This window comes from Pan troglodytes, chromosome 13 (genome assembly GCF_028858775.2).
Source record: "Pan troglodytes isolate AG18354 chromosome 13, NHGRI_mPanTro3-v2.0_pri, whole genome shotgun sequence".
NCBI lineage: Eukaryota > Metazoa > Chordata > Mammalia > Primates > Hominidae > Pan > Pan troglodytes.
Window position 1 is genome coordinate 98,958,818 of NC_072411.2, and position 16,787 is coordinate 98,975,604.

Sequence of the window (16,787 nt, forward strand, 5' to 3'; positions counted from 1 at the left end):
GTATTTTCAGCTTTCTGCATCTGTCTTACCTGTTCTCCATTGCTGACTTTTCACTTTGGAGTGTCACTTCACATTGTTACCACCTTGGCTCCCTGACCCTGGCTGGGGGCCATGTTTTCCTGTGGCCCAATAACTTCTAGCCAGCACTGCCTGCTCACAGCCCTGGTGCCAATGTCACCAGCCCAGCTGCTCACCTGCCTGGGAAAGGTGTGTGTGATGGGGGTTGTTGGCCTTACATGATAAGACTAGGAGCTATTTGGCACCTAAGCTTACTACACTTAAGGGAAGCTTGAAATAATGACTCATGTGGTGGGGTGTTGGAGTGCATGTGGTTTGAACAAACATATCCAGTATTATGATTTTCATTTGGAAAATAATAAATAAGCCTTCATTTTCGTAAAATGAAATCTTGGAGACAAATTATAGCAATATTGTTAACAATAGGGGAAACTGGGTATGGGGTAATGGGAATTATCTGTGACTCTTACAATTTTTCTTTGTCTAAAACTATTCTAAAGTTAAAAGTTTATTATTAAAAATCTCTAAAGCTTGCAAAATCTTATTGACTGGTGGGGATACTCAGAAGTCACAGGGATTCCCAATCAGGGGTACAGCCTTTGAGATTGTGTGTAGAAAACCCAAATATATAACTTTGTTGGCAACCATTACATGGACTAAAAATTCAGAAATAATCAGAAAAGTAATGTGAACTGGAATATACACTGATAGAGGGAAATCCTCAGTGTGAACTAGCAAAGGAATGAAATTTAGATTTAGATGATAGGTTTCTATACTTTATTATTTATACCCATTTACTTTCAAAAGAGGTATGAAAATTGCTTACAACAAAACTTCATATTCAATGGAATAGTTAATAATATTGGGAAAAGGCAGAATAGCATTTTTCAAAGTATGTTTCATAAAATAGAGATGTTACACGAAAAATAAAGTCTATGTTCAAATAAACTTGAGTAATGTTTAAACCAAATGAAAACAGTATTTCCTCCTTTCAGAATTTTGCTTCCAATGAACATGGTGAATAAACCAGAGAAGGAGGTGTATGCAATCCTCCCTGACTGCAGCATCCTTTCTGCAATGATGAAAATGTCGTATAAGCTGTTAGCCACATTTAGCTATTGAACATTTAAATCGTAGCTAGCGCAACTGCACAACTGATTATTAAATTTTAATGTAAATTTAAATAACCCCAGTGACTACAGTCAACAATAATTTATAGTACATTTTAAAATAACTAAAAGAGTATAATTGGAATGTTTGTAATACAAAGAGATGATAAACGCTCGAGGCGATGGATACTTCATTTACCCTGATGTAATTATTACACATTCAATTGTATGCCTGTATCAAGATATCTCATGTACCCCATAAGTATATACACCTACTATGTACCCATCAAAATTAAAAATTAAAAATAAACAAATACATAACCACATGTGGCTAGTTTAAATTACCCAATATGTTTGGATAGCACAGAAGGAGAGCACCCCAAGGGCCAGACTTTCAAAGAACACACTCTGGGAAGCATTTATATAGAACAGCTGTTCTCAAACTTTTGTTCCCAGGATTCTTTGACGCTCTTAAAAAATAATTGAGGATCCCAAAGAGCTTTTGTTTATGTAGGTTATATTTATTAATATTTATGATATTAGAAATTAAAACTGAGACTTTTTTAAAAATCATTAATTCATTTAAAAATACCGTGAGCTGTTTTCCTTGAAGTGACAGGCTCGCTTCATTTATTTTCAGGAAAATACCTGCCAGATACCCTAGTCTGAGTAACCATCCTTCATCTTATCTTTGTGTTTCAAGTGAAAAGGTGTTCCGTGAAAAAGCAGCCAATTCAGCTAGCAGCTCCAGCACTCCAGCAATCACACAGTGCTGGAACCATTGTACTTCAGTATGCAGCACAGGGCTTTGTGTGTGCTTTCATTTCTTCAAGGACTGAGGTTTAATAAAATTGATCATTTTTACTCCATCTTTTTTTTCCCTGCAAGTATGTGACAGTGTAGAATACAATGATAGCCAGTACAGTTCCAGTACACTGACATTTGTGCCAAGGCACCAGCAGATTTATCCACTATAAAACTTGCTTTGGCACCATCAGTGAAAAAGGCAATTCCTCTTAGAATTATAATGAAAATAGATTCTAACTTGTGGACCCTTTCAAAGGGTCTCTAGGACACAAGGGAAGGTGTGCAGACTACCTTTTGAGAAAAGCTAATATAGAAAGAGTGTGGGGGCTGGGGGAGGGGATAAGGACAAGAAGGCAATAAATTCCAGGAACCTGGGCCTTTAATGAGTTTGATAAGAAAACTGGTGAGAGTTCAAACTGTTTATTACACACACTTACCTTAGGAAGACATGGAAACGTTTAAATAGAATCGATCTTTGGAAGTGAGTAGTTGTAGCAAACAAAATGGGGGTACCAGTCTTATCCCCTGAAACGTGGCTAATTATAATAGTTGCCCATTTAAGTACAACTTAATAGTATAAATTAATATAAATTGGCTAATATGGTTCCCAGGGCTAATTCTTTACAGATGAAATAAACTGGAAAATGAAATGAGAGAGAATGTCATTTTCCACAGTATTGGTCTGTAAAGTGTGGTATTTTAATTTTTTATGGCTCAGAAGCCATTTCAAAATATGATCAAATTCCTTTCCACATTGATTCTTGAGTTTCCACTTCCTGACTTTCTTCCTGTCTTATAATTCAGGAGTTATAACTCCAGGATTTATTTTCCCTCCCACATTAGTGGACTTCGAATCCATTAGGCACCTCTCTTTGTCTCCACAACACACCTGGTTTCTCCTCTTCCTTTCAATGTGATCTTAGAGGCTCACATTTTGAATGATTTTCCTACCCTTATGTCCATCTTATCTCCTTTCGATTTTGTCCAGCAGACAGTATACTATAATATAATATGTAATGGGAAGTAGGAAGCAAAGGTAATTTAATCAGAGGCTGGTTTCGCCTATCTTTGACTCCCCCTTCACTACACGGCAAAGTTCTCTTGCTACTTAGTTACACAGTTACTTGTTATAGCATCCAGAGATTTTTAATTAAAAAGGCTTTACTTGGGGTGTTACCAATGATAGGAACACAATTTAAAAATGAAAGAAATCATTTGTGTTCGTATAACATTTATCCTGAAAGAATTTCAAAGTGCTCTAGAAATATTACCCAGTTCTAATTTCCACAGCCAACACCCTTGCCTTCTGTTTTCTAAGGGAAAGAGGAATTTCCAGTATCTTGTTCCCAGTTGGAAAACAAAGGGTGCGTGCTTCCCAATCACAGACAGGCAAGGCGAATACGGTTACTCCCTTTCCCTTCCCCAACCGCAGCTCCTGCAGAGTGTAACCCTTTGCGTTCTGTGGCTGGGATAAAGTGCATTCTGATTCATAATTGGTCCCTCAGGGTGCCTGTTTTGCAGCCAACCGATGTTCTTGGATCTTGAATGGTTAACAGCCTGAGTTGCCATTTAAAAAAAGAAAAGAAAAGAAAAAGTGTGCAATTATGTTAATTGTTGCATTTTTTGGTAAAAAAGAAAGTGCAATTATGTTAATTTTCTCAAAATGGGGGATGGGGAATGCTCAAGTAAGGAAAATATTTGCAGAAATATGATACCAATGCAAACCAGTACAAACTAGTTCTTTAAAAAACTAACTATACAAATAATCGTATGCAATAAACAATGTAGGACTCAATTTCATACAATGGCAACAAAAGCTGATCCTACATTAGGAAAGAAACTCAACTGATAGAAATGCTGTCATTAAGAATCTGAAAAACAATTCTCACAGGTTTAAGCTATCTTCTCAATATAGTTTGGATATTTGTCCTTGCCCAAATCTCATGCTGAATTGTAATCCCCAATGCTGGAGGTGGGGTGGGAGGTGTCTGGGTCATTGGGGTGGATCCCTCATGGCTTGGCACTCTCTCTCTCTCTCTCTCTCTCACTTGCTCTTGCTCTGGCCATGTGACATGCCTGCTCTCCTTTTGCCTTCCACCATAACTGTAAGCTTCCTGAGGCTTCCCTAGAAGCTGAGCAGAGGCCAGCACCACGCTTCCTGTAAAGCCTGCAGAACCATGAGCCAAATAAACCTCTTTTCTTTGTAAATTACCCAGCCTCAGATATTTCTTTATAGCAATGCAAGAACGGCCTAATACACTTCTATATCAAGTCCATAGCTACTTAAAAGATTTATTCCAAGAGGAAAATTAACTGTGAATTATCAGAAGAGACCAAATGTGGAAATGGAATTGGTTGATGGAAAATATTAGATTTCCTCAAGGATGTTACTGAAATTGGCTCCAGGAATGGTTCCACAAAGGGCCATTGGCAGGGAGAGTATACCAAGGAGTTTATGTCTTACTTCACAGATGAATTTCACAGCATCATCATTATCTTTATTTATTTATTTAACCACAAGTTTGTGACAGTGTATAATACAGTGACTACCAGTATTGTTCCAGGATACTGACATGATTTGTGCCAGTTTTGCCCATTATAATACTTGCCTTGAACAGTCTGGACTGCCCTGCCTAGTGGGAGGAGGAGGATCAGAAAGGAGGATGATGCATAGCCTGACCCAGTGTTTTTAAACAGCTAAACATGCCCCAGTAGAAGACACATTCTGAAGAATTTCCTCTTCTCAGCTCTCTGAACATACCTCATTTTTGTGGGACTTGTACATGGACATCATCCTTTGGACTCTCCTGGTCACTGATCTCACAGCTCGTTCTACTCTTAAGCCTTTGCCGTGTCTTTCTCTTGGCTGTCACATTAATAGCTATCATCTTAACTATTGCCACAATTGCATCACTTTTACTATTGTCTTTCCATTTTGAGCTTTCACGCAGGCCCTCCTGTCTATATTCAACCTGTAGGCAGTCCTCTCATCTGCTGGCCTGGCTTCAAGGACCATTAGTGCTTAAATATTCAGCAAAGTGACATCACCTGGAAATGTTGGTTAATACTGATTTTGAAACCTGGGAATTTTCTCAGAAGGAACCAGATACAACTTATTTATGCATATGTGCCACTCATACATTCACTTATTGAATCATTCAGGCACTGTGTTAGGTACTGAAGAAATATGTGTGGAGTAGAAAGGGAGGCAACAGATACATGTAACCTAAATAAAACCTAGGACCCACATGGCTTAGTCTCTTTGTGGGAAGCCCAGTTTAGTTTCCAAATGCTAATTTAAAATATACTTCAATATTTATTCAGCTTCTCAAAGAATATGAAAGGAGTCTCAATTCAATTTGTCATATTTAGAGACTTTGATTACCGAGAGTTTCTCATGTGCTAATCTTCCCAAACTCCTTCCCACCCTGGTGGCAAGACCTTTTCTCTGAGTTCTCCATTTGTTCATAGATTTGGCTGCTTTCACCAGACCCTTGCATTTTTCTTCTTCATTTTCATTCCTGTTTTTATACCACTTTTTATTCTTCCACTCCAGAAAAAAAAAAAATCCAGAATTTGACAAACAAACTGTCCTTTGGTATGTGGCAGGAAGGAGGTAGGGGACGAGGAGCATTGGCACAGAACATTTTATCTCTATCACACAGACGTAATCACATAATTACACACACAGAAAGTGATATACCAGCTACATTGCTAGTGGCATCTACATTGCTAATGATATACCATCTACATGGCTAATGGTAGATTTAATCAAATGACAGAATCGTGGGCAATTTTAGTTCTGAATTTATGTTGGTTGTTTTTGCGATAAATATTTATTTTAAGACATTGGAATGCATAAATAAGGATTGGGAGGTAAATCAATCATTCTATTTAATGCTACGTTAATAGTGTTCAGAACCAGCTCTAAGCTCCACAGCTAAGGAGTAATAAAGAAAATTTGGAGGTGCTCCAATAAGAATCATCAAAATATTAAGAATTTAAGAATATATCCTTTTAGGAACAATAAAAGGAACTGAACTTAGCTTAAAGGTTTCTTCAACTGTAAAACATGGAGATTTGACTCAGTAATTTTAAGATCCCCCTAATAGGGACTTTAAAATTTTAAAGTGGAGATAGGGGGACTTTAAAATCAGTCTTGTGTTAACTCTACATTTACTACATTTTTTCAGATAACTTTCCATGATCCTAAATTTGTCGTGCTGCGGTTAAAGCCCGTTTACTCTCTTGCTCAGAGGAGAATGGGCACATCTCCTTAACCTCTTCTGTCTGGAAGAAATTCTTCTTATGGTGGAAGGACTAAGATGCAGTCAGCCTTCAACCATAGTTATTCCTCAGCATCTTCATATGCTGAGTTCACTGTTTCAGATGCTGTGGGTGGTTGGCAGTTTCTCTGTTGACTAACGGATCTAGTCTCAGAACAAAAAAAATGTTAGAGCTGGAAGGATATGAGAAATTACTGAGTCAAATCTCCGTGTTTTACAGTTGAAGGAAGCTTTAAGCTGTTTGAGTTCAGTTCCTTTTACTCTTCCTAAAACTATGTATTCTTAAATTCTTAATATTTTGATGGCTCTTATTGGAGCATCTCCAAGTTTACTTCATTACTCTTTAGCTATGGAGCTTAGAACTGGTTCTACTGTACAGTATTAACATAGCATTAAGTAGAATGATTGACTTACCCACCCCCCCAATCCTTATTTATGCATTCCAGTCTCTTAAAAAAATCTTTATTGCAAAAACAACCAGCATAAATTCAGAACAAAAATTGCCTGAGATTCTGTCACTTGATTAAATCAATATTTCTTTTTGAGACATGGTCTCACTCTGTTGCCCAGGCTGGAGTGCAGTGGTGTGATCAGGGCTCACTGCAGCCTCTACCTCCTGGTCTCAAGTGGTCCTCTCACCTCAGCCTCCTGGGTAGCTGGGACTACAGGCATATGCCACCACACCTGGCTAATTTTTTGTATTCTTTGTAGAGACGGGGTTTTGTCATGTTGCTCACACTGGTCTCAAATGCCTGAGCTCAAGTGATCCTCCCGCCTCGGCCTCCCAAAGTCCCAGGATTACAGGCATAAGCCACCACGACTGGCCAATATTTTAATTTTTTCTATGTTATTTTATAGCCCTTGTCCATAGGCATATTCAATGTTTGCATATTTTTTTGCATATAAACCAATTTTAATTCTACATTTTATATTTTCACTTAACATTATGTCATGCACATCTTCCCTTTAACTACAACTTTACCATTCCTTATACTTTCCTCCTACAACATTATAGAGTAGGTCCTGACATAACTTTGCTTGTGATCATACAAAATGACACCTATAAACAATAGGTGAATTTTTTATTGATATCATTTGAGATTACAACCATAAACATTTAACTGCAACTTGCTTTTTCAAATCATACTTGATATTTCTTAACCACATTTATTATTATTTTTATTATTATTATTTGTTTGAGATGAGTCTCAGTCTCTCACCCAGGCTGGAGTGCAGTGGTGCGATCTCGGCTCACTGCAACCTTCCCCTCCTGGGTTCAAGTGATTCTCGTGCCTTAGTCTCCTGAGTAGCTGGGAGTACCGGCATGTGCCACCATGCCCCACATTAATTATTTTTAACAGCTGCATTTTTTTTCATAGTAGGGATATACTAGAATTACATTCAGATTTTCTTGAGTTTTTTCTACTACCAAAAAATGCAATAAACATTTTGGCATGCGCGTCTCTACTTTTCTAAAGGAGTAATATTTAACTCATACATACCAGAAGAGGATACTGGCTAGCAGTAAAACTCTTAGACCTGGGCCCCCTGCTAGAAGACATTTGCCCTGGCCCTCCTCTAGTACAGGCTCTCCCCATGGGGCAAGGAGTCTGTGAGCCAAAGGGGATGCATCCAATTGTAGTCTGTGACCCCCTTTTTGACTAGTTTTATACCCAAGATGATGAAATAGCCTACTGAGAGGTCCTGAGCCCACTTACAGGCTTGCATGGATCTCTATCCCAGCTCTGTCCTCTTGAGGGAAGCCTGCACCACCATTGCAAACACCTCTAGGCCTCAAGTGTAGCCAAGGAGTGTTTGAGGGTACAGACAGAGCTTGGTCATGCAGGCTGGGGGTTTGTATGACTACATGCAAAACTCCTCTCAGTGAGGGAGGAGGATAGGAGTAGGAAGAAAATGAGGGTGAGTCATGAGCCACAGGTTGAAGATGGGAGGCTACCTTCCCAGTGCTACCATGGTCAGAGAAAGGCAATAATTTTATTTTATATTATTTTTTGAGACAGGATCTCGCTTTGTTACCCAGGCTGGAGTATGGTATGCAATCTCAGCTCACCGCAACCTCCACCTCCCAGGTTCAAGCAATTCGCATGCCTCAGCCACCTGAGCAGCTGGGACTACAAGCGTGTGCCACCACGCCCGGTTAATTTTTGTATTTTTAGTAGAGACAGGATTTCCTTATGTTGGCCAGGCTGGTCTCGAACTCCTGGCCTCATGTGACCCACCCACCTCATCCTCCCGAAGTGCTGGGATCACAGGTGTTAGCCACCATGCCTGGCCAGGGCAATAATTTTAAATTTGAATAGTTCTTGCAGGTTGTCATGAAGGGATGTTTGTCAAAATATGGTGATAGAACATATTTGATTTAACAGATTTTTAGCTTGAATTGACAACAAAGTTTAAGTATATAATAGCTGATATGCAAGTCTATATTTGTAGCCTGCCCAGGGCTTGAGAATGTTAGGGGCAGGCCTACTAGTCGGTGTCTTTTTTTATTAGGATTTTTTTCTGATTGGTAGGTATCTGTGTCATACTAGTTGTTAAATATCTTAAATATCACCTTGCTTATTTCTCTTTCTCCAGCATAGATTCCCTAAAGTATGAGTGCTTGTTGAAAGGGTATGTATAATTCTAATGTTAATGGATATTGAAATCTTACCAGATTTTATCATTCACATTTAGCATCCCTGAAATTGGGATGCATCTTATAATGAAAGAGCAGAAAGCATTGTGTCATAGTTCAATTGGCAGTGTTTTTCTTCCTTAGATAAAATAAGGGTGCATCCTTCAATTGCTATCTTAGATTTGATGAAATAAAGTATTACCCCCATTGGAGCAATTCCTATACCCACTACCACTGTAGGAGAGTTTCTGTTTTTCAGCCAGCACCATTTATTATCACTGTTTTCAATATTTTGGGTGAAAAATAGTATGCCATTTTCTTTGATTTGGATTTCCCTGACTATCATTGATGTTGAGATTATAAAATATACTTTTTGAATATTTAGATTTCTTTTTCTGTAAAGTATTAATTTATATCCTTTTCCTATTTTTAAAATTGTGTTTTCTGTGTTTTTCCTATCACTTAATACAATCTCTTAATATATTATAGATATTAAACTTTAAACTATCATTTTTATTAAAAATATTTCCCTTTCTATCATTTGACTTTAACTTTGCTTATGATGATATTACCATCCAAAATTTCACATTTTTATATAATCAAATGTATCAATCTTTTAATTTATTACTTCTGCTTACAGTATCTCCCCACGCAAAGGGTGCACATGAACTGGAGATTTAAAAAAATCTTTGAACAACATCAAAGGATATTCAGTGAAAATAAGTCTCCTTTTCATCCCTAACCCTGGTTTTCCCAGTTCTCACTAGAGGAAACACTGGTAACAGTTTCCTTATTGCCTATAAGGAAATATTCTCTCTATATGTGTATCCCCCTCTCATGCTTGTTTATATTCACAAATGGCAGCAAACTGTACTCACTGTCTATTCTTATTTGTTTACTTAATAACATATCTTTATATACAGACCATATCATTCCTTTTAAAACTTCCATGATTTCCTATTGCATTCTATTGCCATAATTTATTAAACTAGTCTCCACTGAGTTTCATGACGTTACACATACATCTCTACACTGAGACCCACCATGGTTATTAGACTTTTATGTTATCTGTGAAGCCCTTTCTTAAGTTGACATTGAAATAAGCCTTGATAAACTTTAAAGTATTGAAATCATACAAAGTATATTCTCTTGCCATATGGAATGAAAGTAGAAATCAGTACGAGATGGAAATTTGGGAATTTCACAAATATGTGGAAATTAAACAACATACTCTCATACTCTTTTTTTTTTTTTTGAGACAGCCTCTTGCTCTGTTGCCCAGGCTAGAGTGCAGTGGCATGATCATGGCTCACCGCAGCCTCTATCTCCGAGGCTTAAGCAATCCTCCCTGCTCAGCCTCCTGAGTGGCTGGGACTACAGGGGTGCACCACCATGCCTGACTAATTTCTGTGTTTTTTGTAGAGACAGGGTTTTGCCATGTTGCCTAGGTTGGTCTTGAACTCCTGAGATCAAGTGATCTGCCTGCCTCAGCCTCCCAAAGTGCTGGGATTACAGGCATGAGCCACTGAGCCTGGCCAAAACAACATATTCCTTAATGACCAGTGAGTCAAAGAAGAAGTTACAAAGGAAATTGGAAAATATTTTGAGAACAATGAAAATGAAAATGCAATATACCAAAACATCTGGGATGTAACTAAAGCAATGCTAGGAGGAAAATTTATAGCTGTAAACACCTATATTTAAAAAGAATATTTTATATTAAGATTCAATAACCTAACAACCTTAAGAAAATAAAAAAAGAGGACAGGTGCCGTGGCTCATGCCTGTAATCCCAGCACTTTGGTAGGCCAAGGCAGGCAGATCACCTGAGGTCAGGAGTTTGAGAGCAGCCTGGCCAACATGTTGAAACCCTGTCTCTACTAACAATACAAAAATTAGCTGGGCATGGTGACACACACTTGTAATCCCAGCTACTTGGGAGGCTGAGGCAGGAGAATCTCTTAAATCCGGGAGGCAGAGGTTGCAGTAAGCTAAGGTCACGCCACTGCAATCCAGCCTAGGTGACAGAGTGAGACTCCATCTCCCCCCCAGAAAAAAAAAGAAAAAAGGAAGAGTAAACTATAACCAAAGTAAGCAGAAGAAATACAATAATAAAGATTAATTACAAATAACAAAAATAAATGAAATAGAGAACAGATAAACAATAGAGAAAATTAACACAAGTTGGTTCTTTGAAAAATCAGCAAAAGTGACAAACTTCTACAACGACTAAAGAAGAAAAGGAGAAAAGACTCAAATTAGTCAAATCAGAAATGAAAGAGGGGACATTACTACTAATCTTACAGCAACATAAAGGATTAGGGAATACTACGAAAAATTGTATAGTACAACAAATTAGATCATCTGTGTGAATAGACAAATTCTTAGAAAGACACAAATTGCTGAAACTGACTCAAGAAGAAATAGATAATAGATCTAACAAGTAAAGAAATTGAGGAGGAGCCAAGATGGCCGAATAGGAACAGCTCCGGTCTACAGCTCCCAGCGTGAGCGACACAGAAGACAGGTGATTTCTGCATTTCCATCTGAGGTACCAGGTTCATCTCACTAGGGAGTGCCAGACAGTGGGCGCAGGTCAGTGGGTGCACGCACCGTGCGCGAGCCGAAGCAGGGCGAGGCATTGCCTCACTTGGGAAGTGCAAGGGGTCAGGGAGTTCCCTTTCCGAGTCAAAGAAAGGGGTGACGGACGCACCTGGAAAATCGGGTCACTCCCACCTGAATATTGCGCTTTTCCGACCGGCTTAAAAAACGGCGCACCACGAGATTATATCCCGCAACTGGCTGGGAGGGTCCTACGCCCACGGAGTCTCGCTGATTGCTAGCACAGCAGTCTGAGATCAAACTGCAAGGCGGCAGCGAGGCTGGGGGAGGGGCGCCCGCCATTGCCCGGGCTTGCTTAGGTAAACAAAGCAGCCAGGAAGCTCGAACTGGGTGGAGCCCACCACAGCTCAAGGAGGCCTGCCTGCCTCTGTAGGCTCCACCTCTGGGGGCAGGGCACAGACAAACAAAAAGACAGCAGTAACCTCTGCAGACTTAAATGTCCCTGTCTGACAGCTTTGAAGAGAGCAGTGGTTCTCCCAGCACGCAGCTGGAGATCTGAGAACGGGCAGACTGCCTCCTCAAGTGGGTCCCTGACCCCTGACCCCCGAGCAGCCTAACTGGGAGGCACCCCCCAGCAGGGGCACACTGACACCTCACAGGGCAGGGTATTCCAACAGACCTGCAGCTGAGGGTCCTGTCTGTTAGAAGGAAAACTAACAAACAGAAAGGACATCCACACCAAAAACCCATCTGTACATCACCATCATCAAAGACCAAAAGTAGATAAAACCACAAAGATGAGGAAAAAACAGAACAGAAAAACTGGAAACTCTAAAACGCAGAGTGCCTCTCCTCCTCCAAAGGAACACAGTTCCTCACCAGCAACGGAACAAAGCTGGATGGAGAATGACTTTGACGAGCTGAGAGAAGAAGGCTTCAGACGATCAAATTACTCTGAGCTACGGGAGGACATTCAAACCAAAGGCAAAGAAGTTGAAAACTGAAAAAAATTGAGAAGAATGAATAACCAATACAGAGAAGTGCTTAAAGGAGCTGACGGAGCTGAAAACCAAGGCTCGAGAACTACGTGAAGAATGAAGAAGCCTCAGGAGCCGATGCGATCAACTGGAAGAAAGGCTATCAGCGATGGAAGATGAAATGAATGAAATGAAGTGAGAAGGGAAGTTTAGAGAAAAAAGAATAAAAAGAAATGAGCAAAGCCTCCAAGAAATATGGGACTATGTGAAAAGACCAAATCTACGTCTGATTGGTGTACCTGAAAGTGATGGGGAGAATGGAACCAAGTTGGAAAACACTCTGCAGGATATTATCCAGGAGAACTTCCCCAATCTAGCAAGGCAGGCCAACGTTCAGATTCAGGAAATACAGAGAACGCCACAAATATACTCCTCGAGAAGAGCAACGCCAAGACACATAATTGTCAGATTCACCAAAGTTGAAATGAAGGAAAAAATGTTAAGGGCAGCCAGAGAGAAAGGTCGGGTTACCCTCAAAGGGAAGCCCATCAGACTAACAGTGGATCTCTCGGCAGAAACCCTACAAGCCAGAAGAGAGTGGGGGCCAATATTCAACATTCTTAAAGAAAAGAATTTTCAACCCAGAATTTCATATCCAGCCAAACTAAGCTTCATAAGTGAAGGAGAAATAAAATACTTTACAGACAAGCAAATGCTGAGAGATTTTGTCACCACCAGGCCTGCCCTAAAAGAGCTCCTGAAGGAAGCACTAAACATGGAAAGGAACAACCGGTACCAGCCGCTGCAACATCATGCCAAAATGTAAAGACCATCGAGACTAGGAAGAAACTGCATCAACTAACGAGCAAAATCACCAGCTAACATCATAATGACAGGATCAAATTCACACATAACAATATTAACTTTAAATGTAAATGGACTAAATGCTCCAATTAAAAGACACAGACTGGCAAATTGGATAAAGAGTCAAGACCCATCAGTGTGCTGTATTCAGGAAACACATCTCACGTGCAGAGACACACATAGGCTCAAAATAAAAGGATGGAGGAAGATCTACCAAGCAAATGGAAAACAAAAAAAGGCAGGGGTTGCAATCCTAGTCTCGGATAAAACAGACTTTAAACCAACAAAGATCAAAAGAGACAAAGAAGGCCATTACATAATGGTAAAGGGATCAATTCAACAAGAAGAGCAAACTATCCTAAATATATATGCACCCAATACAGGAGCACCCAGATTCATAAAGCAAGTCCTGAGTGACCTACAAAGAGACTTAGACTCCCACACATTAATAACGGGAGACTTTAACACCCCACTGTCAACATTAGACAGATCAACGAGACAGAAAGTCAACAAGGATACCCAGGAATTGAACTCAGCTCTGCACCAAGCAAACCTAATAGACATCTACAGAACTCTCCACCCCAAATCAACAGAATATACATTTTTTTCAGCACCGCACCACACCTATTCCAAAACTGACCACATACTGGGAAGTAAAGCTCTCCTCAGCAAATGTAAAAGAACAGAAATTATAACAAACTATCTCTCAGACCACAGTGCAATCAAACTAGAACTCAGGATTAAGAATCTCGCTCAAAACCGCTCAACTACATGGAAACTGAACAACCTGCTCCTGAATGACTACTGGATACATAACGAAATGAAGGCAGAAATAAAGATGTTCTTTGAAACCAACGAGAACAAAGACACAACATACCAGAATCTCTGGGACGCATTCAAAGCAGTGTGTAGAGGGAAATTTATAGCACTAAATGCCCACAAGAGAAAGCAGGAAAGATCCAAAATTGACACCCTAACATCACAATTAAAAGAACTAGAAAAGCAAGAGCAAACACATTCAAAAGCTAGCAGAAGGCAAGAAATAACTAAAATCAGAGCAGAACTGAAGGAAATAGAGACACAAAAAAACCCTTCAAAAAATTAATGAATCCAGGAGCTGGTTTTTTGAAAGGATCAACAAAACTGATAGACCACTAGCAAGACTAATAAAGAAAAAAAGAGAGAAGAATCAAATAGACACAATCAAAAATGATAAAGGGGATATCACCACCGATCCCACAGAAATACAAACTACCATCAGAGAATACTACAAACACCTCTACGCAAATAAACTAGAAAATCTAGAAGAAATGGATAAATTCCTCAACACATACACTCTCCCAAGACTAAACCAGGAAGAAGTTGAATCTCTGAATAGACCAATAACAGGAGCTGAAATTGTGGCAATAATCAATAGTTTACCAACCAAAAAGAGTCCAGGACCAGATGGATTCACAGCCGAATTCTATCAGAGGTACAAGGAGGAACTGGTACCATTCCTTCTGAAATTATTCCAATCAATAGAAAAAGAGGGAATCCTCCCTAACTCATTTTATGAGGCCAGCATCATTCTGATACCAAAGCCGGGCAGAGACAAAACCAAAAAAGAGAATTTTAGGCCAATATCCTTGATGAACATTGATGCAAAAATCCTCAATAAAATACTGGCAAAACAAATCCAGCAGCACATCAAAAAGCTTATCCACCATGATCAAGTGGGCTTCATCCCTGGGATGCAAGGCTGGTTCAATATACACAAATCAATAAATGTAATCCAGCATATAAACAGAGCCAAAGACAAAAACCACATGATTATCTCAATAGATGCAGAAAAAGCCTTTGACAAAATTCAACAACCCTTCATGCTAAAAACTCTCAATAAATTAGGTATTGATGGGACGTATTTCAAAATAATAAGAGCTATCTATGACAAACCCACAGCCAATATCATACTGAATGGGCAAAAACTGGAAGCATTCCCTTTGAAAACTGGCACAAGACAGGGATGCCCTCTCTCACCACTCCTATTCAACATAGTGTTGGAAGTTCTGGCCAGGGCAATTAGGCAGGAGAAGGAAATAAAGGGTATTCAATTAGGAAAAGAGGAAGTCAAATTGTCCCTGTTTGCAGATGACATGATTGTATATTTAGAAAACCCCATTGTCTCAGCCCAAAATCTCCTTAAGCTGATAAGCAACTTCAGCAAAGTCTCAGGATACAAAATCAGTGTACAAAAATCACAAGCATTCTTATACACCAATAACAGACAAACAGAGAGCCAAATCATGAGTGAACTCCCATTCACAATTGCTTCAAAGAGAATAAAATACCTAGGAATCCAACTTACAAGGGATGTGAAGGACCTCTTCAAGGAGAACTACAAATCACTGCTCGAGGAAATAAAAGAGGATACAAACAAATGGAAGAACATTCCATGCTCATGGGTAGGAAGAATCAATATCATGAAAATGGCCATACTGCCCAAGGTAATTTACAGATTCAATGCCATCCCCATCAAGCTACCAATGCCTTTCTTCACAGAATTGGAAAAAACTACTTTAAAGTTCATATGGAACCAAAAAAGAGCCCGCATCGCCAAGTCAATCCTAAGCCAAAAGAACAAAGCTGGAGGCATCACACTACCTGACTTCAAACTATACTACAAGGCTACAGTAACCAAAACAGCATGGTACTGGTACCAAAACAGAGATATAGATCCATGGAACAGAACAGAGCCCTCAGAAATAACGCCGCGTATCTACAACTATCTGATCTTTGACAAACCTGAGAAAAACAAGCAATGGGGAAAGGATTCCCTATTTAATAAATGGTGCTGGGACAACTGGCTAGCCATATGTAGAAAGCTGAAACTGGATCCCTTCCTTACACCTTATACAAAAATCAATTCAAGATGGATTAAAGACTTAAACGTTAGACCTAAAACCATAAAAACCCTAGAAGAAAACCTAGGCATCACCATTCAGGACATACGCATGGGCAAGGACTTCATGTCCAAAACACCAAAAGCCATGGCAACAAAAGCCAAAATTGACAAATGGGATCTAATTAAACTAAAGAGCTTCTGCACAGCAAAAGAAACTACCATCAGAGTGAACAGGCAACCTATAAAATGGGAGAAAATTTTTGCAACCTACTCATCTGACAAAGGGCTAATATCCAGAATCTACAATGAACTCAAACAAATTTACAAGAAAAAACAAACAACCCCATCAAAAAGTGGGCAAAGGACATGAACAGACACTTCTCAAAAGAAGACATTTATGCAGCCAAAAACACATGAAAAAATGTTCATCATCACTGGCCATCAGAGAAATGCAAATCAAAACCACAATGAGATACCATCTCACACCAGTTAGAATGGCAATCATTAAAAAGTCAGGAAACAACAGGTGCTGGAGAGGATGTGGAGAAATAGGAACACTTTTACACTGTTGGTGGGACTGTAAACTAGTCAACCATTGTGGAAGTCAGTGTGGCGATTCCTCAGGGATCTAGAACTAGAAAT

General features: G+C 39.4%; 1 protein-coding gene across 3 annotated transcripts in view; it reads right to left on the reverse strand.

Annotated features, from left to right (window-relative positions):
- Positions 1-776: 776 nt before the first annotated feature.
- Positions 777-16,787, reverse strand: part of ANKRD44 (ankyrin repeat domain 44) — a 351,835-nt gene continuing 335,824 nt past the window's right edge. For all 3 annotated transcript variants that reach the window (XM_063791430.1, XM_009443922.5, XM_063791432.1), the window contains exon 28: positions 777-3,491. In XM_063791430.1, coding sequence (XP_063647500.1) covers positions 3,484-3,491 — 8 coding nt within the window. In that variant the 3' untranslated portion in view covers positions 777-3,483. The remainder of the gene's footprint in view (positions 3,492-16,787) is intronic.